Source organism: Oryzias latipes, chromosome 6 (assembly GCF_053564925.1).
Source record: "Oryzias latipes strain Hd-rR chromosome 6, Olatipes_Hd-rR_3.1".
Taxonomy (NCBI): domain Eukaryota; kingdom Metazoa; phylum Chordata; class Actinopteri; order Beloniformes; family Adrianichthyidae; genus Oryzias; species Oryzias latipes.
Window position 1 is genome coordinate 30,017,466 of NC_136242.1, and position 23,120 is coordinate 30,040,585.

The window sequence follows — 23,120 nt, forward strand, 5'->3', positions numbered from 1 at the left end:
TTTTTTGCCCGCTTAGCCTAGCTCATCGGTTCGATTTAACGAACTTTAAGGGCGACAAAAGCCAATATCAAACGCTTCGTGGCAGATAAATGGCCATCATTAAGAAAATTGAGTAGTTTTTCTCCCCCTTCCTCTAGCTCCGGTGCGCAAGGATCTGTGTTGTGCTGAGGCTGAGCTGAATGAGATTGAAGAAGAGTTCTTCTTGTTTTGTAGCTTCAGTTTCTCTCTTTTTACACATTTTTTACTGAAACTACATCTAAAATATAACAACTAATTCTAGCTCCGCGGAAAGGACGCGGCCGGACTATTTGTGTGATCTTATTCCATCGCGGATCGGCTTCTAATAGATATATATTTAATTAATCTGGAGGAAGACTGCTGCTGAGTAAGTGCACATTGGGCTTTTTAATTTCATAACTTTAATTTTTGTCCGTTGTCAAACTTCACCCGGCTGCTGCTGAGTGTCTTTAGCCGTGTGTCCGCGGTCGTATGCGGGCAGGTGTGTGAGCTGGCAGGCGGCGTGTGTTTCGTGTGTTTCTGTGTGTTTAGCTGCTCTGTTTCTTATTCTAGGAGTTGATGTTCTGGAGGACAAGGGGCCGACAGAACTTAGAGCCACCAACGCCTGCTCTCTGTCAGGGTTTGTTTTGAAAGATGGCGTCTTTCGGGACTGCTCCCGTGCGAATTTCTCTTACTCCCTCCCCCGTTTTCTTTCTTTCTTCCTCGCCTCCTCCTCGCGCTCCGAGCTGATCTTTGATATAAGTTATCCGCGTGTTGGCGGCGTTAGCCCGGGCAGCTAGCAGGATGTTAGCATTAGCGGCTAGAGCTAACGTTATCCACTTGTTCTCGGAGTGCTGGCCGCCTCTCACAGACAGAGAAGAGATGTCGGCTGTGGGTTTTTCATGCTGAAACATTAAAGAGGAGGAAAAAAAAAGGGGGAAAATGCTATGCATCCTGAAATACGCCACTTAACGCTACGTAAGGAAATATTTGGAAATTAAAGACGGGGAGAAGTGCACGCGGCCGTGGTGGGTTAATAAGACGCGTATAAAACATTTATTTGGCCGCTGAAACAAAACCACACTTTTCGGTGTTTTCCAGCACTTGGCAGCTCTCGGGCTCCATCTTAACGGCAGTTCTGGAGTTGTGGCCTCCGCAGCGGAGGCATGCGGCGCTGCCGATCGAAGTTTATCCAGAAAACTTCGCGTCCCACCCAGAGAGCAATTAGTCCAATTACAATTAACCCGCATCCCGTCCGTGCAGCAGGCAGCTGCCGGAGACTGAACTGAGTGAGCTCCGCTCGCCCCCCCCGCTCCAGTAGCAGCAGCTGCCCAGACTCATCCGCATTTCAGGGCAAGCCTCCCCCCGCCCCCCCCAAACTCAGAATCTACCTTTACTTACGTTTCTGCTGTTTCCACACGGGAAGTTGATAAATACCACCTCATTCAACATGTAACTGATCAATATTTTAGCACTAACGTACACCACTATTTGATTACATGTCAAATCTTATTTACAATTATTTATTTAAACATCCAATTGTCATGTCTGTTATTAGTGGATTGAGGATAAATAATTTCACATTCCACTTTTGTTATGAAACTTTACAGACTGATGGTGTTATTTGTTTTGGGTTATAGTCATTTTGAGTGTTTGCTTGAATATTTAATTGATTCCAGCTGTTGTAAGCTTCTGGTAGAACTCAAAAATGCACCATCAAAGTTTCTGAGGAGTGATCTTTTGACATTTGAATGAGTCTGTGTTAATATATTTTTCAAACAATAAGATAATTCATTTTTTTCCCATGTGTGTGGAGTACTCCTTATTGCCGCAAGGGGGCGCACCGAGCTATGAGTGATTGCAAGGGAGCTCATCTGATGCAGTTTGAGGTGCATCAAAATGTCATGTAGTTCACTTACAAAAGAAGTAAACATACAAATGCTTTTAATGCAACATCTTATTCAAGTTTTAGTTAAAAAAAATAAAACTTTTTTTTCTTAAATAACTATCCTTTAAATGTTTAAAATATATTACAGTTTACTTGTTTACTATTAGATTAAAGTTAAGTACTGCTTAAGATTTTTACCTTTATGCTTATATTTATGTTTATTTACTCAGATTTGGGAGCCAAGAGTTAATATGAAGAAACTTGAATACAAATATTTTTAAATAAAAAGTTGCTCGTAGTATTTTTTTAAACAGTGTTATATCAAATATCTGGATATTCTGCATTTTCAAATAAATATTTATTTTAGTCTTTTTTTTTTAATCAAATTGCATTACCCCCTTTTTTAAATAAAACAAATATATCAGAAAATCCTGGAGCACAGAGTTTTTGACATTAGTTTTTGTTCATTTCTGTACATTTATCTACACAAAGCGTGCTTCAATATGGCACTGGTTTAAAATTGATGTTAACGTAGTTTCTGAGTAAAATCAAAATACAACAAAACGTATTAATTTATAGTTTACCTAAAAAAAAAAGTTACCCAGTTCCTTGGTGTACTTAAACTTTGCAACGCCTCGAAACTGTTGTAGTTCTTCTGCCTTACTGCTTCTTTTTTATCTTTTATACAACATTTTAAATATCTTTTGGCTTGTTATAATGATTAGAAGCCTTTCTGTTTCTTTTAGAGGGCCACATCATTACTGCAAGATACTTGTGAAGTATTGCTAAAGCTAATGTAGTAAAGTATTACATTTTACATAGTAAATACTTTATAGCATCACTTTGCTCTCTTTTCTGCTGCTTTGTTTCCCTTCTACTTGTCAGTAAAGGTGTTGTTCTTTCATAAAGAATTACTTTGTATAAAATAATGTATTCGACTCACGTAAAACTATGTATGCGGCATTTAAAAACCAACAAAAAGACCCAAAGTGGAAGTCAACTAACCTGAATTTACCATATTCTGCGTATTTTCCTCATGCTGCAAGCTGCAGTCACAGCTGCGTTGGGGACCATTTGGTGATTTAAGCCTCCAGTGCATCTCTTGAAGCTGAGTGCGAGGCAGAAAAGCACAGAGTCTATTGTTTGAGTCTTTTCTATGACCTGACTCTTTCAAACCAATAATCTCCCAGTGCCGGGGTACCTTTACAAATAGTGTTTTTCCTCACCCCAGTAGTTGAATTTTACAATAAGACTCAAACTTTTTAAACTTAAAAAACCCCAAAACACTAAGCTCATGCTTTTAGAGATCGACCACAAATCGAGGCTCTTCAGTTTTTTTTTAAATCCTATTCTTTGCTTTTGATTTCTCTTTGTCTTTTAGAGAAATATACATTTTTGTTTTCCTCACACGGTATAATTTATTAAGGAGTATGAGGAAGAAAATTGAAAATCAAACTACACAAAAGACTCTTTGATATTGAACCGTGTGTGTGCGCGTTTGTCTCGTTCCTGTGCAGCGTTCGTCACAAGCTTAATGTTATTTCAGTTTAGCATTAACGCTCAGTGATGCGGCTTCATTCACTCTCTCTTTTGGTTTTTACCCACAAACATCAGGGCAGCTGAGGGCTCCTGCATAGCTAAAACTAAACTTTATCCGTTCAGAAGTGTTTTATGGATTATTGTGTTGTGTCTTTCTGCTGCAACTTGTGGTGAAGTTATTTACTTATTTTTTCGTTCAGTCATGTTCGGGTGGATGTTTCAGTCTGGATTGTTTGGGTGGTTTAAAAATGAACAGTTTCTGTTTGTGTCCACAGCTGTTGATGGTTTTCAGGAGCTTTTGTTGGAGCACAGCAGCTGTTGTTTTTCTGTCCTAACACATAAACAACAGAGGGCGCTACAGAGAGTACCAAAAAAAACCCAAAATGCAGAGACATATCCACAGATCATGATGTCGTTTCTATCTCCTCTTTTCTTCTAAATCATTGTTTAAATGAAACAAGAACAAGTAAATTCTCTGCGTTTGTGAGCAGATTCAGTGTTGAAGGATCCCTCTACATTGCAGTGTTCTGAAGCCTGTGAGTCATTTCCTCTCTAAACTTCTCACCTGGTTTTATTTAACTGATTGGAGGAGGAGGAGGAGGAGCAGGTCTGTCCTTCATCTTGCTGTGTTCTCACAGAATGAGGGAACTCCATGAAACAACTTGAGGGGCTTTTGTGCTGTTTATTCTTGTAGAAGTAATCTGAATGGGGGGGCACATAAACTGTATGATTGTAATCGATTCCTCAGGACCCTAAGCTTTATGGATGCCTTTTTTCTTTTTAACAAAGTGTAGACTTTAAGAGAAGTTTGTGCAGCCCCCCCAGCCCGCTCTGACTCACTCTGGCTCTCCTGGATGTCAGGACTGCTCCTCAGACGCAGCATGGATGTGGCTTTTTTAGGGTTCATGCCAGTTGATTTGGTCACCTACTGTTAGCACAGGATAATGAAAGAGGATATTCACAAACCGTCTCCTCTGTCCCGCACTGCTGCAGCAGTAAATGGTTTCCGTGTTTCCTCCTTTAGCTTCTCACGTTCCATATTGATCATAAAGTTCCATTCAAAGATTAGCAAAAGTCTTAACAGGCCCAGAAACCAGCAGCTTCAACCAAACAACCACAGAAAAACACGATGACAAACTAGTCCATATATGTTTACAATTGTGAAAAGAAAATATTTGCTCAAGATTTGAAAAGTTAATTTTTGATTGCTTATAAAAGTGACAGGCATGTTGAAAAAAAAAGAGAGATTTTAGCAAAGATTGATTTAAATTCATTCAGTTTATCTACTAAATAAACGTTAAACTCAGTTTAAAAGAAGATGCGAAGCTGCGACTTTCTATCAGGCTTTGATGTTTTTAAATGGATCTTTTTGAAAGAAAAGGTTGAAAACAACAATTATGTTAATCAAATATTAGTACACAGTTCTACACTGTCTTAATGATACTCTGTACGCATCATGAGTCACTATTTCAGTTACATGTCCCGCATCTTTTTGTGTCTTGAAAACTGATTTTTTTTTCAGGTTGAGTCGCACCGCTGCTCTGTGACTGTGTGCGCTTGTTGTGCTTTACAGGGCAGCGCAGAGGGGTGGAGTCCAGTTCCACAGCCAAGTGGTGAGTCTTTTTTTCCTTGTTTTTTTTTTTTTATTTTTTAACAGTAATGCTTCACATCTGAATGTGACTCACATCATTACTGTGCTTCATAACATCTTAAAATAGCAGACTGCATGTGATCTATCAGTTTGAATCAAACACAAAGATACCGCTGGATTTAGGGCAACTATAGTTAACCAGCTGTTGTGGATATGAAAATGAAAATGAAGTTCATATAACCAAGAATTATTTTATTGTGTTACCTTTTTCCCGGTGTTATGATGTTTGATTGTAGTTTGTGTTTCTTTGCTGCAGCGGCAGTTTCATGCTTCAGTTGGATGGTTTTCCTACTGGAGACGGTGTTCAGGTAAAAGTCATGACACTTCTTCATCGTGCGATGCAGACCTGAGGTGTGTTGGTTCTGGTTTGGTGGTCACGCTGGACCTGACGTAACTATGACAACTGTGAGCTGAGCTGCAGAGGATGAGACTTTGTGTTGAGATGTATCGTTTGTTTTCAGGCTGATCGATCGGCTGGCAGACTGACTGGATCCATGATGGAATTACAGACGTTACAGGAGGCTCTGAAGGTGGAGATCCAGATCCATCAGGTGAGCTGTCTTTCTGGGCTGCTGGATCACAGAGTTGGTGGCCTTCCTCCCACTTTTCTTGTCCATTAAGTCTGTCTCATCTGTGGAAAGTCTGCTGGGGTAGCCTCCAGAAGGTTTGAGTGGCTACAGACAGCTGCCTTTGAGTTTGCTGTGGGTAGATGAATTCAAAAATGCATCTCTAAAAAAAAAAAAAAAGGCCAAAAATATTTCACCTGGTGGAGGCTAGACAGAACAAACCCAGCAGGCAGGACAACCTGTGTCTAGTTTATTGAAAATGATCCCAAATTTGAAGCTGCCAAATCCGTCATATGCAGCAGCTGTCAATCTAAAGTCTGCAGGACAGATTTAATTCTTTCAAAGACGTCTGACCTTTTCCCACAAGAAGCACGAACACTGAAGATGAAAATGTCCTGCAGAGTCAGGTTAAAAGTGACATGACAGAAGCACTAAATGACATAAAAAAATACAAACGATGAAATATTAAAATGAAGAAAAATAGAACATTTTAAACAATATTTGTCTGCTTAGTATTTAAATTTGGTTTGCATCTTAAATAGGTAAATCTAAAATCATGCACACTTACTTTTTAAAGTTATTTTCAGTCTTTTGGGTCGGCTGATTCTGACGTGTGATTGGTTAATCCATACAAACCCAGACTAATCAATTTTGGATTCATGCTGAGGCAGTAAACATATATTTAAAAAAGCTGCCTTAACTTCATGAGCTTTGGCTCCACCCACTGACTTTGATTGATGAGTGTGACATTTACAAGGTTAAGGGCACACAAACATATGATGGTGTGGCTTATTATACGAGTAAATTATCTGAAAAAATATTTTAATAGATTTTAGGATTTATGTCAGCATTCTGGCAATAACAGATATAAATGTTGCAATTAAATATTCAGTCATTAAACAGATTTAATAAAACAATTTGAATTGTTATTGTTGTTAAAAGTTTAATTTAACATAAACATACTTTTTGGTGTAGTCATTTAATAAGGGATTTTACTTTTTAACCACTTTTACTTTGAACTAGAGCACAAACTTATATTTATCCAAGCAGGTTTTGTTCTCATCATGATGAGCATCTCCTTACTTTCTGTAGTTTTGAAGTTGGATAGAATTGGTCTTGTGGTTCGTTTTGCTCAAAGAATGAGTGGATTTTTAGGAAAATATGAGAATGCAAGGAGCAGAGCTTTCTTTAGCTTGGTGGTTTCTTTTTAAAAACTCCAAAAAACAACAATAGTGTGTGAACTCCGAACTGTCCAAAGTCCAGAAATAATAAGGATTTAAGATGTTCTCAGGAATTAAAAGTGGACAGAAAGTCAGTGGAAACAGTAGCATTTCACAGGAAAAGGTTTGGATTGGGTGATGGATGTGGATTTAAATTTCTGTTCAGCACAAATATGTAGCTCAGCCAGTGTTTGCTTCATAACATAACATAATCGTTTCTTAATTAGAAAGAAGAAATAAAATATGTTTTAAGAGTATTAAGTGAAAACAGCTGGTGAAACAAGGCACAGGTTTGTTTTCCACTCATTCTGTTTTTACGAAAGTAATCTGTGGTGTTATTAGTCGTCTTGAAAATCTCACCGAAAAAGGAAATGAAACACATCTGTAGTTGGGACGGAGTCTGAGCTGAAAACACAGCAAATGGACCACATGGAGCTGAGCATGAAGCCCACGCTGCTGTTGGGAACAGTAATCTGTGAAGAAGCAGGATCTGTGTCTAATTTGACAGAAAGCTCTAGATGAGCAGCCACGTTTGAAGAAGGGATCCTGCGTGGAGAGCCGCAGAGGTCCAGCTGGAGGTGCAGGCAGAGACAAGCTCACGGTTGTTTTGTATTTAGCAGAAAAAGCGTTTGTTTGCAGGGCTGGGTTGATGGAACTGGAGAAAGATCCAGAACAGTACTTGGTAGCTCCACCCAGCCCTCACCTCAACCCTTACCTCACCACCTCAGCTAGAGAAAGGGCATGAAAAAAAAAGATGGAGATAAGAATGTTGACCTTGAGTAACTCTTTTATTTTGTGTAAAATCAACTTCTGCTGTTCAGGTAAGTGGTGTAGCAAAGGTGAGATGTTAAAATGCACATTTTAGTTGTTGCAGCGTAAGGTGAGTGAGGGTTAAAATGTTTCTGTGTTGTTGTCTCATAGAGGATCTTTCAACACATGCTTGTAGTTTGTGGTCAGTAGGGGGTGGGCTAGACTGGGAATTTGGGGTAATTACAGGGCCAGTATCGCCGACATCGATACTGATACCTTTTCTTGAAAAGTCTGATTATAGAACATTTTTGGAAATACACAATAATACAATAATAATAATGCACACAATTTTTGGTATATACGTGTATAATAAAACTCATGAAAGAGACTTTAAATTACAACAATCTGAGCCGAACATGCATCACATATAGAACATATGGTATAATGCAACAATATTAAGAAGGAAACAGTAACTAGTGTACACAATTTGAAAAAAACTACTACAATGTAACAAAAAAAACAAGACCACAAACATAAATTTTACAAATAAAGGCAGTAATAAAAATAACAAAGTCAGTCGTAAAAAACAAAGGTAACCAAAAATTTAACTTGATAAAGTTGAGTTAAAGTGTGTTAAATGTGTTCTTTGCATTTAACCCCTCCCCTGGGGGGCAGTGAGCTGCTGACACAGCCGCTCAGGGAACGATTTGGCGGTTTAAATACTGGTAAATGTAAAAGTGTAAAAACACAACAAAAATCCTGCCATAAGTGCAAATATGTGGCTTTTTAATGAACTCTCCGCTGCCTGTTGGGGGTGGGGGGGTGTAAGCAGCAGCGGGGGAGTGTGCGTTGTTCAGTCAGACAGTGTTGCCAGATTGGGCAGTTTTTTTTTGCCCAATCTGGCAACACTGGAGACAGACAGACGGTGCGCTTGCATGAACTCTGTAAGTAAATATAACTGTATATATTAAAGAGAAACTGCAATGAAAGTACCGATGTCATCACGCTTATATTGACACTTCACCTTGGTATTGATCCTATAGATCGGTCGATAGATCCGCCCACCACCAGCAGTCAGGACCAGTAGATTTCCCTGATGCTCATGGTTTTCTTTTTCTGTCTTCTTCTGCAGAAACTGGTTGCTCAGATGAAACAGGACCCTCAGGTAAATTTATTAGCCCGTCTCAATCCCAGAATGCTCCAGTGCTGCTCAGTTGAACCCCTTTCTCTGTCTCAGAACGCAGATCTGAAGAAGCAGCTGCACGAACTTCAGGCTAAGATCACCGCGCTCAGTGAGAAGCAGGTGTGTTGACCTCCACTCATCACAGGTTGAAGTGTAAAACCAGCTCTGAACCCTCCAGTATGTAAGAGCTGTCAGTGCCCACAAACTCACATTTAACTGGTTTAAACGGAAACATTCAGGATTCCCTCTCTGACTGATTCCAGCGCACTATAGCCCCCCCATCAAACTTTACTGAAACATGCTAACTGATGCACGCAGGATGTGAGCTGTGGCTTTACATTTCTGGCAGTTTCTCTGGGTTTTTCTCGACATGGAGATGCTAGAAACAGAACTGGCGGCACTTTTTTGCAGTGTCTTTCAGGCTATGGGAGGTTTTGCCAGGTGCTGTTTTTTTCTTTTCTTAATTTGACTTTGATAAATAAATCTGTGTCTCAGTCATGGATTTTGCCCTCTGGAGTCCGAATACTCTGAACCTCTCTGCTTTTTTTGGGATCATTTTCTGTTATTTATGTAAACAAAGATACCAGGTGTCATCTGTCGCCTTTTGCTTGTTCAGGATAGAGATTATGCTGAAAACCCTTGAGTATAATCACTTTTAAGATAAAGATAATTAAGATTGGAATTGATTGGACTGAAATGGCATTATAGCTATCGTAATTAATAAAGCTCTGTCTGCTGTTTTCTTGTTTGTAAACTGGTGTTTTATGAATAAATCAAATTTATTGTGTAATGTTTGTGATTTGGGTTTTTTGTGTTTCCGTTACATGTTTGTCTGTAATCCCAAATGAGACAATTGTGCATTTAGAAAAACAGAAGTGTTTGTGTGCTTTTGCAGAAGTTTATGTTGCCGTTTTCAGGTGAACATTCTGGATGTGAAGATGTTTTTTTTTTTTGTTGCTTCATGTATTTTAGGTTGGATTATTTTTAACTACTTTTTGTGCATTTTCTATTTTTGTGCAGTTGCAGTTTGTGCGACCTGCTCTGACACCAGCACAGACAGGAAGTGTTGTAAGGCAGTGTCTGATCAGAGGCTTCACACACTCTGTGTGTGTGTGCACGTGTGTGTCATTTGCTTGTTAACAATGAGGTGTTGTACAGTGCCGCTCCAATCGCAGGGAAATCAAAACTTCCTGGAGAGAAAAAGCTTTTTGTTTGCTGCTGTCTCGAATAATGACGTTGCATTTCTGAACCCTAGGGGGCGCTCATGTGTTTAGATTTGTCCACCACAGCAGAATCGATTGCGGTTATCTGGAAAGAAATGGTAGAAACTAAAACAAAACAAATGAGGGATTTTTGAATCTTAAATTTTGAATGTTTAATATGTGGATTTAAGCTGGGCTTCGTGAGAACGCTGGAGTTTGTGATTGCTGTGAAGTGACCCTTTAAAGCAGCAGCTGAGGAGAACATTATGAAGTTAGCAGATGAGTGGCTCAGCAAAAAGGTCACCATGTTGGAGCTTCAGGTCACTCTGCTCTGCTTGGTTTCCTCTTCTTCAGACATCTTTAGTCGATGCGTCGCCGCTTGAAGTTGCTGTTTTAGAGCGTTGCTAGGCAACAGATGGGCTTTATCCTCAGAGTCCATGTGTTACTTAGTTCGTGTGTGACCTTCTCCCTCTGCGCTCATCATGTTATACGTTTGCCGGCATTCTGCTTCTTTGTTACTTTAAGCTCATAATGAATTAGGTGGTCATTGATTACTCATGAATTTTGTTGTTTTATTTTTTCACTTGCCAACTCAAAAGGATTTTAAAAAAGGACTAAAAATAGAAACTGTCAGTGAGCTGAAAATCTGGAAGTAAGTGCGCTGAGCACAATCTGAGAGCGGCTGATAAAAATAACCCTTCCCTTCTCAGGCCGTGATTTCTCTGTTGGGAATCTTTGATTGGACCCGCCAGTCTCAGTTAAAGACGCATTTTCTTTTTGTTCTTCTCCAAAAGTGATCAGTGAGCTCCAGGTTCCTTCCTTCCTGATTCAGCTTTTCTCTGCAAGAAATGCTCTGTAAATATTTTTCAAAAATGTTTGCATCCATGCACATCAGTACAATCAAATCCTTATTATCACTCCTTTTCTAAATGGGTTACTGGTCTAGGGTGATGAGACCAGGAGGGACCAGGATGAGACTTTCATCAACTTTTACGCCTAAGAGATAATTTTAATCTGCTGAGTTTGATGAGTTGTTGAGCTGCTGGTGGGAAAACTATGACTGTGTTACTTTCAGAAAAAGGTGGTGGAGCAGCTCAGAAAGGAGCTCCTGGTGAAGCAGGAACCTGAGGCCAAGCTGCAGTTGCAGGTCCAGGCCCCTCCAGTAGGGGGTGAGATGAAGCCGGTGAACCTGCTGCAGAGCCAGCAGATAACTGGAGGACTGCAGCAGGTAAGAGATGTCATTCACAGGTGACCCAGCTGAGAGGCTGCACAGACTTTGTGTTTTTGACCCAAAGAAGTGGACCTCTCTGGTTTTGAAGTATCCATAACCTTTACTTTCAAGGCACTGGTGCTGTAATGTAGACAGTCAAAACTCTTTAAAGACCCACTCCGATCATCTTTTGATCTATTATAAAGAGTTCCCAGTGATTTGTTAATCATGTTTATGGCATTTTTAGCCAAAATTTTAAAAAATTGTGTTGCTTTCTTAGACATAGTTTCTACAAAGCGGCAGTTGTCCATTAGAAATCCATCTCTGAGTTGTGGGCAGGACTGTTGGTGCTTCCCATCATCCATCTCTTTACATGCTCTCCCACTAGCTTACAGCGTCTCACACTCCAACCTAACATTACAGGTGCAGCAGAAATGGTAAGTAATATTGCAGCAATCTGGCCATATAGTTTAGAGCCAAATACCAGCTCGGACGAGGAAAACAAAGACGATTGTGGATTTAGTCGTCCACAAGAGAATGCTTGAGAAGCGAGGAGGGGAGCAGGGAGTTTATGGGCCCCCCAGCATGTTTTTCAAGTCACAAATAAGCTGTTTTTCCTACAGCTTTTTTTTCCCCGTCTGCTCTTGATTCACAATGAATAAAGAACTATCGATTCTCATAAATGTCATTTTAAGTTTAATTTTTTATATATGTGCTATATATGGAAAAATGCCACAAGAACATGTAAAAATCATTATTTTCATCGAAGTGGGTCTTTAAAAAATGAAACTTTTCAAATATTGTTTCTTTATAATTGGCTCTATTTATAATCTTTATGTCTGTCACAAATTTGAATCTTAATTTCTGTCTTAAATAAATCAACCAGAGCAGGTATAATTACCTATAATTGTTCTCAGGTATTCTTGCTGTTTACAAATTAATAAGGATGCACCAGTGTGAACTTTTTTGCACATGTGGTTCATTTCTGAACATCGGTAAGGTTCTTCGTCTTGTTCCTCGTGAAAACCGAGACTTGTGTGTCTTCCATTACAGACGCTGACGGTCACGCCGGTTCTCACCACCAAGACTATACCTCTGGTGCTGAAAGCCGCTGCCACGCCTGCCCTGCCTGCTTCAGTCCTGCCACAGCGCCCTCCCACTGTAGCTATGGTAACCACAGCTATCACCAAACCTGACTCGCAGAATGCCCCCATTAATCTGCAGGTGACCAGCAAGCTGACCAACCAGGGATCAGAACCCGTACGGCTGGTGTCCAAGAACGCCGTGGTGGTAAGTTCCCCGGGTCACTGCAGTGTTGTGGCTGGATGTGTGAACGGTCTGTAGATGTGAGCAGAGCTGCTGTTGAGCTGCAGGCGTTCCAGCTGCCCCAGAGGTTTTTTTTTTTACCCCTGAGTGGTGTTTCCATTCTGAAGGATGTGTCTGTAGCAGTGAAAAATGCAGGCTGTGGTTCAGTGGTGGTTTTTGTCAGAGACTGACTGGCTGTGATCTGATTCCTTCATTTCCAACATCGTGCTTCCACACGGTTCTAATCTTCTGAAGTGGTTTGGACCGACGGTTCTTCAGGCTTTCTCAGAGTCTTTCACTTGTTTGTCCCACCTCTAACAACATTGAACAACTGCTGCAAGCAAAAAGAGCAAATAAACTCAGTAATGACCAAGTGTTGTGCTTACATCTAATTAAAACAAAGGGGGGTCAAAGGGCAGCGATGTCCAGTTTAGCTTAGTCAGTTTGTTAGTTCAATTTAGTATTTTCCTATTGAATTCTACGTATTTATGATCCTTTTGATTTTATGTTTAACTTTTTCAATTACCGATACGAAGCCTATCGAGACGACTGTTGTTGTTAATTTGGGATTTACAAATAAAATTGAATTGAATTGAATTGAACTTAAAGTCCTCTGAAGATTGTCAGGTACGAGGACTGGACTCAAAAAAAGAAAACTTTAAATGGAAAGTGTGAAAAAAGTTTGAATTGATTTACAACCACAACACAGATGCAGATCAGTGAGTCAAGTTTTCCCAGGAGAATCAGAATTCCTGCTGGAGCTTTGTACTTTTAAACATTCTTGGATTTTAAGATATCTTATAGAGTTGGTTTAGCTTTGAAGAAAGTATTTAAAAGGCGTTATATTGATGGAGATATTTTCGGATTAAGGATCAGAACTGCCTCTTTCATGGAAATGAGGTTTTTATTTTGTAGGGAGGGAAACAAATCTGTTTTCATGTAATATTACTGTTTGAATTTTCTGTTGGAGCTGCTTGAATTAGAGGAAAGGGTTGTGGACTGGATCAAAAGCTCCTCAAGCTAGGAGGAATTGAGTTTTTCTGGCGCCAATGTGTATCAGTAGTTGCCCTTGCGGACCGCTGCTCTCTTTGCTTGAAAGGTGTGCTTGTTGTAATTATTTAGAAGTGTCACACACAAATTCAGTTTTCCTTATAGCTTAAATCCAAGTATTGTGGCATTTTACAAAGCCAGTCCCCATGCAGGACAGGCATCCATCTGTAAAAGTCATTGTCGGTGACCTGGATCAGTTCAGTCATAAATCACATGTGGGTCCAGATGTCAGCAGATGTGTGGTTGCAGCAGATCCACAGAAATACCCTCTGCTGTGGTTTTGTCTCAGGTGCAGGCCACCACCACCGGCCAGCCAATCAAAGTTCCTCAGTTTGTCCCTCCTCCTAGACTGACGCCTCGACCCACCTTTCAGCCACAGGTGCGTCCCAGTAAGACCTGCCTCCACCCTGACCCCCGCCCTCAGACCAGTGTGTGTGTCCCTACCTTAGGTGACATACTCATTCTCCAGCAGGGGGCAGCAGCACACCAAAGCAAACACTCCCACCTTGCTGTGTGCTCCCTCTTCTCGCCTCTTCTCCTCTTGTTGTGCTTCTTTTGGTTTGTCCAGTTGACCCGTGAACAGGTTCCTCCGAGGTTTCCTGCCTATATTTGAGTTCAACTTGTTTTCCTGCGGCTTTCTTTTTTTTTGTCTTCCTGGCTGTTGGTTTGTTTCAACCCTGTGAGTGAAGATGTGATGTTGATGATGATGATGCTGAGTAACGCCTCGCTGGCAGCATGAACCTAGAAGAGGGATGCTAAAATATCTATGTCTTTTAAAAAGAAATCTCAATTTAAAGAATAAGCAGTGGTCATTCATTGATATATTTCCCATGAAAAGTTCTACTCATTTGTTTTTAGAACATAGAAAATATGAAATTTAGCCTTTGTTCATTTAAATTCTATAGCCGCCATTTTCAGAAAAGTTCAAAAATAGAAACAAAGAGTAGAAAATGTGGAAGAATATGTGCAACGACGTGAGAGGGCATGAAAAACAGCCTTTAGACAGTAAAGATGGGACGCTTTGCAGCTTTCTGCAAGACTACCCCCCACCACCACCACCAGCAGCACCATTCCTCCTGCAGTTAAAACATTTGATTTTAGGAAAAGCACAAAAAAAGCAGCTTTTCATTAGAATTCCTGCATCTGGTGTCCTCAGAAATGGAGGATTTCAGTCTCTAAACTTAACATTTCTTGTAAAATATGGCTTCTAGGGATTCCTAAATCATTGCTTTCATTTCAATTAGTGAGTCATCTTGTCTGGAGTTAAGTAAGGTAAGTATGTTTAAATTATATAAAAATATATATATATACATAAAAAAGAAAAGAGGACCAGCAACTGAGCATGCTCCGCAGACACCCCCCCCCACACACACTTTTATCCAACTGAAACAACAAGAGAAGAAACAGCAGCACGTCAGTTAGATTCCAGAAAAACTGTTGCGCAGTGTGAATATTGACTGTATTTGTCACCTGGAAAGTGTGACGTCACCGACAGAAAACCATTTACTTATAAGTAGCCACGTTGGAGCCAGACATCGTCACTGAGCAGTGGTCCCAGTGGGTCTGAGGAAAAAATGTCTACGGCAATTTCTACGGCAACCACATTCCAAAGAAGCGAGCTTGTTGGAAGTCCACACCCCTAACGCTTACATTTGTCGATACGAAATCTGCCAAACTTTTTGAACATTGGGCGTGGGGGCCAGCAGGCACCACCTACTTTTATTGAGCCCCTTGATTAGTCAGTTTATAACTTGAGTAACTTGAACTACAGAAAAAGTGTCATGGAATAAGATATGATTATCAAGAACAAGTTCTGAAATAGTATCAGAGCAAGAATGATTATTCTGACAAATAGAATGACTGAGTAATTGCTGTTTATTTCTCTATAGAAGTCTGGGATTTTGGCTTCTTGGAGCCAACGGGTACTTCCTGTTTGGTATGCAAAGGGGGAGGGGTCAGTCAGTCCAGTTTTCATATACAGTCAATGGGTGTGAATCAAGATGAAAAATAAAAGAGCTGCTCTGATCTGAGCCCGGAGCGTTACGGCTGAGCTCACCTGAATCAGAGCTCGGTAGGGGCATTTCCCATCCACCTCTGTTTACTTCATCCCTCTTTTCTGATTGGCTGTTTGTTGTCAGCAGGTCAGACCCAAACTGGCCACACCCACTAATGTCCCCATCGCTCCGGCACCTCCACCACCCATGATGGCAGCACCCCAGCTTCTGCAGAGGCCTGTCATGTTAGCCACCAAGCTTTCGACTTCGCTGCCTTCAGCCACCCCCATCCACCAGGTGCGCATCGTCAATGGACAGCCATGCAGCAAGACCGGCACCGCCCCTCTGACGGGTATCGTCATAACCACGCCGGTCTCTGCCGCTCCAACTCGCCTCGCCAGCCCTGCCCAGGCACCCAACAACGCTGCCCAGATTCCTGTCTCGCCCCCTGCGCCACCCATCCAGATTAGCAGCCTGAACATTGAGCCCAAGGTAAGAGCGCCCCCTTTGGCAGAGGGGAGAACTGATACTGAATGACTCCGTTCAGAGGTTTTTATCAGGTGTCTATCGTGCTAACGTGATGCACAAACTGTAAACCTATAAAAAAAACTTTGATCAGTTGTTTTTGAAACTATTTTCTGATATCCTTAGAAGTGAATGTTGCTGCTTCATGTTTAAACCGAGGACAGTAATCCCTAAAGTCAAGCAGCAGCTGATCACAGGCGTGCTGCTGAAATGTTCTCTGTGTTTACATGGTTAAAGACTGCAGCTAATCAGGACAGCTGAAGAGCCTTCACATTGAATCATTCTCCCAGGCTTAAGTGTTCGCAGCTTGTTCTGATTGTCTGTAGGTTCAGCAATGAGCTGCAGCTTCGAAAGAAAGAAATCTTGCAGGTTTCCAATGACAGCAGCCAGTTCTGAGGCTCCTGTCTGCGTCTGATGATTGAGCTGAGGACTGTGTGGGCTTCACCTCCTTGATGTTGTCGTTTTACAGAAGGAGCAGCTGATGTCAGCAGGTTGAAGGATGTTTGATGCAGCTCCTGAACCTCTGAGCTCTCAGTGCAGAGGAGAAATCATGAGCAGCCTATTTGAACTCTGTTGGATCTAGATTTAAAAAAAATGACTCCTATTGTTTTCTATCATTCTGAGCCAGCTTCCTGTTGGCTTTATGAGATGTCTGACAGCGCAGCAGCTTCCATTAAAACAACAGTTCATAGCAGTGGGCTTTCAGAGGGCGGAGTCTGACACCCTTAATTTAATTTTTTAGTTCAATCTTTTTTTTCCCTTAAGTTTAAGTCAGCACCTGAATAAATCTGAATTTATCCGGGTCTGTAAAGTCACAACTGCAGACAAAGTGGACCTACAACATTGATTTATTTAATTTTGAAATGCTTTTATATTGGTATAGGGTCGCTTCGATTCGATTCACAAGTTCTGGTTGGATCATAGGAATAAAAACTGATTCATCAATTAAGTTGAATAATTGTTACACCTCTACTTCTCAGCATAACTTAGACATCCGCTCCTGGTGAATCTTCAGGTCGGAGGACAGCAGCTTTTGAACCATCTTCTTCATTCTTCCTCTTTGCAGACTGTTAAATCAGGAGGAGCCGAGCAAAAGGTGGTGGTCAGCCTCCCTTCCTCCTCCACCCCTCCGCTGTCTCCACCTCCCAAACCCAAAAAAGAGGAGAAACCAGAGGTAAGAGCTACAGCGTACCACCACATCAAAGAGCGTCCTGCAGAGCTGCTGCTGCTGCTGCGACAGCCTCTGATGATCAAATGTCTCCTGCAGAAACTCGCCTTCATGGTGTCCTTGGGTCTCGTCACACACGACCACTTGGAAGGTAAGCAGTGCTTTTTGCGGCAGCACACAGTGTAGCCGCGGCTGCGACACTGTCAAGTCTGCTCTCACATGGCTGTGGCTTCACCTTCTCAGAGATCCAGAGCAAACGGCAGGAGAGGAAGAGGAGAACCACCGCCAACCCAGTGTACAGCGGTGCCGTGTTTGAGCCTGAGGTACACGGAGCTCAGCTGCAGACTCGTGCTACAAACACACGGGGCATGTGAACGCTTTGAACGCGCTTTTAACATGCGGCACTCACACTGTAGTTACTTAATACTAGTGCATCTGCCCACAGTTGGAAGAGGCTGGGTGTGAAATGTCAAAGCGGTGCAAATCTTGTGAATATGGCTCCAGGCTTTTGCTTTCACTGCTCTGTTTCAATATTTAAAAAAGACTTGATGTCATAAATGCAGGCCAACACAAACTGCAATTATTAGTCTCTCATTTTATGATAACTTAAAGGCAGGAGCCCAAAATGTGCGTTTACATTGTCTTTTGATTGGAAGTGGCCACTTGAACACGTTTACAAGCCGGGTGTGAACATCTCATCACAATGCTCCACATGTGTGGTTGCCACAGGCTCGTGCACACAAGGCTCTGCTGATTCTTAACATAGTGACTTCATCACAAATATCTGCTTTGTGTTGACGTAAAATAAAACACAGGACTGCAGAACCAAACAACTCTGAGTGAAGTCTGCACCATCAGCCTTTGGTGGTCTTTCATTGAAACATACAGGACTAACTGATCGAGGTTTAATTCAGACCAAGAATTAAAAACAATTATTTGGAGAACAAAAAATGTAAAAATCTTCTAGTTAAAGATTTGGCTCTCCTCCATGAGCCAACATTCACTGCTGGACCTGAGGATGATTAACCTGATTGATCAAAGGTACCTGAAGAGCTTCCTCTGATCAAGATGCTGTAACTTATGAAGCTGCTCTCTGTCTCTCTTGTATTTTGCAGAGGAAAAAGAGCGCAGTGAGTTACCTGAACAGCCCCCTGCACCAGGGAACCAGAAAGAGAGGTCCGTATGAAACTTGAACCTGAAGGTCTCTCTCAACAGAATGAGCACACGGCAGATGTTAGAGTCCAGGGTGAATGAATGTAGAACAGACGATTCGCCGCTGTGCTGTTATATGATGCTGTAAATGTCTTCCTGCTCCCCCCCCCCCCCCCCCGCCTTCTGCTTCCTGTCGCTTCTGTTGAGTTTCACAGATGAAGCTGGATTTATGCTTGTTTGTCAGAGCGCTTCTGGAGCTCGCTCTGACTCCCACGTTGTTTCAGAGTTTTTAAGGGTTTCATGTTGGCATCACCCAGCTCAAGAGCTAGGACTGATTGAAAGTGGTTGCTGCTCAAGGCTAACATTTAATAAGCCAACATTCTTCTTCTTTGAGAGTCAGTGAGAAAAGTAAGACTGCACATTGAGGAAGCAGTGGCGGGAAAAAGTATGGCAGATCAGTGGTTCCCAACCCTCAGGCCGGTACCGGTCAGTGGGTCGCTTGGCGACGGACTCCAGACAAAAAAATGCACGATAACTTACATTCTTTCAGTTTTGTTTATTATCAGATTCTGAAGAAAGTTTTATTGGAGGGAAAGGAGCCCTAGAGGAAAGGTTTTCGACGTCAAAGACAAAGAAATTGACTTTTAACATGAATCTTACCTTAAATATGGATTTATTCCAACCGTTGTTACACCAGGCAAAATATGCCCTTGGTGGTGATGTAATGTAACAAATACGGTGCTAATAAAGTTACATGAATGGCGGATTTACCATCATTATTATTGTAGGTGAAAAGTACAATTATATGACCGCTGTATCATTTTATTTTGTAGCATTTAGCTGTCACACCTTTGGTTGGTGCCTGTTTGTAGCTTCCACTTAGTCGGTTACATTTGAATCGGTGCTACACAAAACTTAGACTACAAAAAAAAGTTTAAATTGGCTGAAAATATTCTACAGAGGATGAAGGTTTAGTAACAAATTGATTTGTGGAAACCTGTAAAGAGGACATTGAAGAATTTTCCTACAAAAAAGCGAAATACGCAGGCACTTTTAAGAAACTTTAGCACAAAGAAATTCTCCTCTGTCTTTAAGAGAAATACACGATAAGTCAAAACGGAATAGGATTTTTTTTTTTTTTTACCTTGAAAGATAATCTGATCTTGGATTAAGTTAATGTTTAAATGGCATTCTAAGAATAATGACCGTGTAACAACGCCTTTATAAACTTTTTACAAATCAGAAACAACTTCATCAAATCAACCACTTTGTTTCATTGAATCTTTATCCTCTGTAAACCATCTACAGACATCTTCAGACTGCTTTTTTAAACGGCATTCTATAAAAAAGTATTATAATTTGAAAGACAGATTATCCGGATTTGGCCTCCTGCAGATAAATCTGTGAAAATCTGTTCTGACATTGAAACAGTCCGTGGGCTGAAAAGGTTGGGGACCAGTTTTAGATGAGTCAGACATGTGTTTCAGCTAAAGCCACACGACAGCTTTTGTTTAACATCTATCTGTTTGTTGCTGCTGATAATCAACCACAGATGTGGTTCAGAAGTGTTTCCTGAGGCGACTTTGTTTCTGCCCCATTTTTGACCAAATAAACTGGTCTAACAAGATGAAATGTATGATAAAAACAATGGTTTTTAAGGTTTTCAGCTGATAAAGTTAGTCTTTCTTAGAGTCCTCACCAGCATCATGTTAGAAACTGGCATCTGTGAACGGCCTGACAGTGGATGAAAAGAAGAGACTTCCTGAAGCATCACTCATGTCCAGCTGTGCTCCTTTACTGGAGAAAGAAAGAAACGTAAAGTATTTCTGGACTGAGATGGTCTGATTTTTCTACATGTGTGAGTTCAGACCTGCAGAGCTCTTCGATAAACAGCCATAAATCTACTTCAGTCTTCATACAAACCTGTTTGGGGGGTGGGATGCATCCTGGGAAGTGTAGGAATAACGTTAGTCCTAATTCCTCAAGTCCGAAGGTTTCTGCTCAGGTTCAGTATCCTGTCAGAATCCCACACACGAGCACCAACAGTAACACGACTAACAAGAAACCCAGCTGTGTGGCGACGCCTCTCACAGAGCAGGACCTGAGGCCCGGAGTTCAGAGACGGTTTAAGAGGAGCGTCTGTTCTAACCAAAAGCTGACTGTTGTTGCCATTGTAACTGTAGGTGTCAGATTTTATCACGCCTGTGCAGAGGAGGTCGCATTAAAGCCACAGAACTGCTCCCTTGGATCATCACAAACAGTTGGACTGGCAATTTCTGAGCAGACTGTGACAGAACTGAGAGGAGAAGGCACTGTAACGTGCCTTCTTCTGACCTTTAAGTGGACGTGCAGCCGCTGCAGAGCACAACACAATCAGAGAGCTTCTGAGTTGTGATGTTTAATTAAACAGCTCTGAACCTTCAGAAGATGCTTCATCTTTGTTCTCTGTGTTCTGTGCGGAAAGTCCTAAAACTTTACTCAGCTCTGTGCGGGTTCAGGCAGGTGTAAAGGTGAAGAAAGACTGCTTTCATAACACTGGTGTCCATCATAAAGGTACATGTAGACAGAAAAGGCAGAGAATTTGTTTTTGTTTGTTTTGGTGGAAATCCTCCTGATCTTCTGGGTCTACAAGCAAACAGTTGAAGGATCCCAAACATCCTGAAGATGTTGGCTTAATGCCCACCCAGATGCTTCCCTGATTGAACTGAATGATGGAGAAGTTTCTTCCTATAAACACTTCCTTCATTCAACAAGCTGATCTCCATCAGGCAGATGTTTGACACATGGACTGATAAGTGCTGGTCTTGAGCCGTTCATCGTTGTTCTTGCCCAGCTCTCGTTTCCGTATCTGAAGTTTAGTTTATGACTTCAGTTCTTCCTACTTTATAATTTCTAAGGTCGGTTTTCTGTCTGTGTTGAAAGATCAGATTTTTATTTTTATGTTTTGTTGGGAGACTAAACTGAGGAAGAAACTGTCAGATGGACCTGAAAGCGTTCTTCCTTCTTTCCACCTGCCTGAGGCTTTGCCGCTCACATCAGAGTTCTTGATGTGGAGCAGCAGGTCACAGCTCTGCAGACCGGAAATTCAAAGAGCGAGAGGTTGCCTGGTGATGCAGGTGAAAGTGTGAGGCGTGCTAACTTCTGACGCGAGTCCATCCAGCAGGTGTGATTCAGGCTCACCTTCAGAGCCGCTCTCCTGCACTAACACTGCTGTCTGGCTTCTGACTCCTCCTCTCCCTCCTCTTCCTCCCTCACCGCTTCCCTGACTCATGCTAGCCAACGAAGACTCCCTTTCCAAGGTATGTCATACAGACGGTCTGTTTTTTTTTCTCCCCCCTCTCCATCTTTTTTTTTTGTTTTTTTTGTTTGTTTTTTTTGTTCCGTCTTTGTCGTCTGTCTCATTTCACCCAGGTCGCCCACCCAAATACAGCAGCGTCCTGGAGCTGGGCAGCCTCACCCCGACCTCCCCCTCCAGCCCCATCCGTCCCCTCCCCCTGCCCAGCCCCAGCTCTGGGGATGTAAGTAAAGACGGGGGAGACGGACACCCTGTCGCACACAGTCCTTTTGGCCCGGTAGCTGTCAGTCATTCACACCCCGAGACCTCCACACAGCACACACATCTCCATGAGTTTGTTGTCTCCATGTCAAGATCATCACCATCATCTGGTTTTACTTTGATTCAGCCTTACAAAGTGAACAGCCTCCTGCAGAACAAACTCACACACTAACTGTAAAGTAACCCCACACACATCCATCTGAGCTGTTAACAAGGCCAGTAAACTAAACCAGATCACGGTGCCCCCCCTGCCCCGCCTCACCTCTCCACCCGCGGTGGGCCGGGCCAAGTTGGGCAGGGAAACTGACTGGTCCAATTCTTCCTCGCAGGGAGACATCCATGAGGATTTCTGCACTGTGTGCAGACGCAGTGGCCAGTTGCTCATGTGCGACACGTGTTCTCGTGTTTATCACCTGGACTGCCTGGATCCACCCCTGAAAACCATTCCTAAAGGCATGTGGATCTGTCCAAAATGTCAAGATCAGGTAATCGCAGCAGCCGAGACTGATCCAGAGTCAGGGGGAGTGGGGTACCGCAGTCCAGGGGAGGGCCTGTGTGGGCCTGTAGCTGTGTTTAAATGTACAGAGATGCTTCTGCAACACTGTCCTCAGATTTAGGACTGTTCAGTGCTTTGTAAGCAAAGACATGAAACCCTATGTTTCTTTTGTGCCTATGTCTCATTCATTGTGTCAGTTAAGATTGGCATCTCACATCCTTCCACTCCATTGCCTGTCCCCTGTCAGCCCACCACTAAAACTGCCTTTTCAAGTCTTTTTTGTGCCTCAGCCTGTGTGACATCTCAGAGCTTCTGTCTGCAGATCCTGAAGAAAGAAGAAGCCATTCCCTGGCCCGGCACCCTGGCTATTGTCCATTCCTACATCGCTTACAAAGAAGGTGCAGACTGAAGCTTTTGATTTCTTTCTGTCGAGCGTCTGTGGAGGGAAAGCACGACCTGCTGACTATTTCTGTTTTGACTTTCAGCTAAAGAGGAGGAGAAGCAGAAGCTGATGAGGTGGAGTTCAGAGCTGAAGCTTGAGCGAGAACATTTGGAACAGAGAGTGAAGCAGCTCAGCAACTCCATAACGGTGAGAGAAACGCGTCAGACACAAATCCAGAGCGAGGCTGTTAGATCTCCTGTCAGGGAAGGCTGGTCAGGAAATATCC

General features: G+C 42.1%; 1 protein-coding gene across 24 annotated transcripts in view; it reads left to right on the forward strand.

Annotated features, from left to right (window-relative positions):
* Positions 1–145: 145 nt before the first annotated feature.
* Positions 146–23,120, forward strand: part of phf21ab (PHD finger protein 21Ab) — a 28,667-nt gene continuing 5,692 nt past the window's right edge. The window contains exons 1-18 of one of the 24 annotated variants that reach the window (XM_023956010.2): positions 156–385; positions 4,998–5,037; positions 5,332–5,383; positions 5,537–5,626; positions 8,744–8,776; positions 8,849–8,914; positions 11,072–11,224; positions 12,260–12,496; positions 13,851–13,940; positions 15,703–16,047; positions 17,147–17,254; positions 17,348–17,399; positions 17,492–17,571; positions 18,364–18,424; positions 21,677–21,699; positions 22,286–22,441; positions 22,775–22,850; positions 22,938–23,041. In XM_023956010.2, coding sequence (XP_023811778.1) covers positions 5,342–5,383; positions 5,537–5,626; positions 8,744–8,776; positions 8,849–8,914; positions 11,072–11,224; positions 12,260–12,496; positions 13,851–13,940; positions 15,703–16,047; positions 17,147–17,254; positions 17,348–17,399; positions 17,492–17,571; positions 18,364–18,424; positions 21,677–21,699; positions 22,286–22,441; positions 22,775–22,850; positions 22,938–23,041 — 1,716 coding nt within the window. In that variant the 5' untranslated portion in view covers positions 156–385; positions 4,998–5,037; positions 5,332–5,341. Of the gene's footprint in view, positions 386–474; positions 500–561; positions 638–4,946; positions 5,038–5,331; positions 5,384–5,536; positions 5,627–8,743; positions 8,915–11,071; positions 11,225–12,259; positions 12,497–13,850; positions 13,941–15,699; positions 16,048–17,146; positions 17,255–17,347; positions 17,400–17,491; positions 17,572–18,363; positions 18,425–21,676; positions 21,700–21,811; positions 21,919–22,285; positions 22,442–22,774; positions 22,851–22,937; positions 23,042–23,120 lie in introns of those variants that run through there. The other 23 variants (XM_011476406.4, XM_020704207.3, XM_078949401.1 and 20 more) reach the window with 23 other exon arrangements.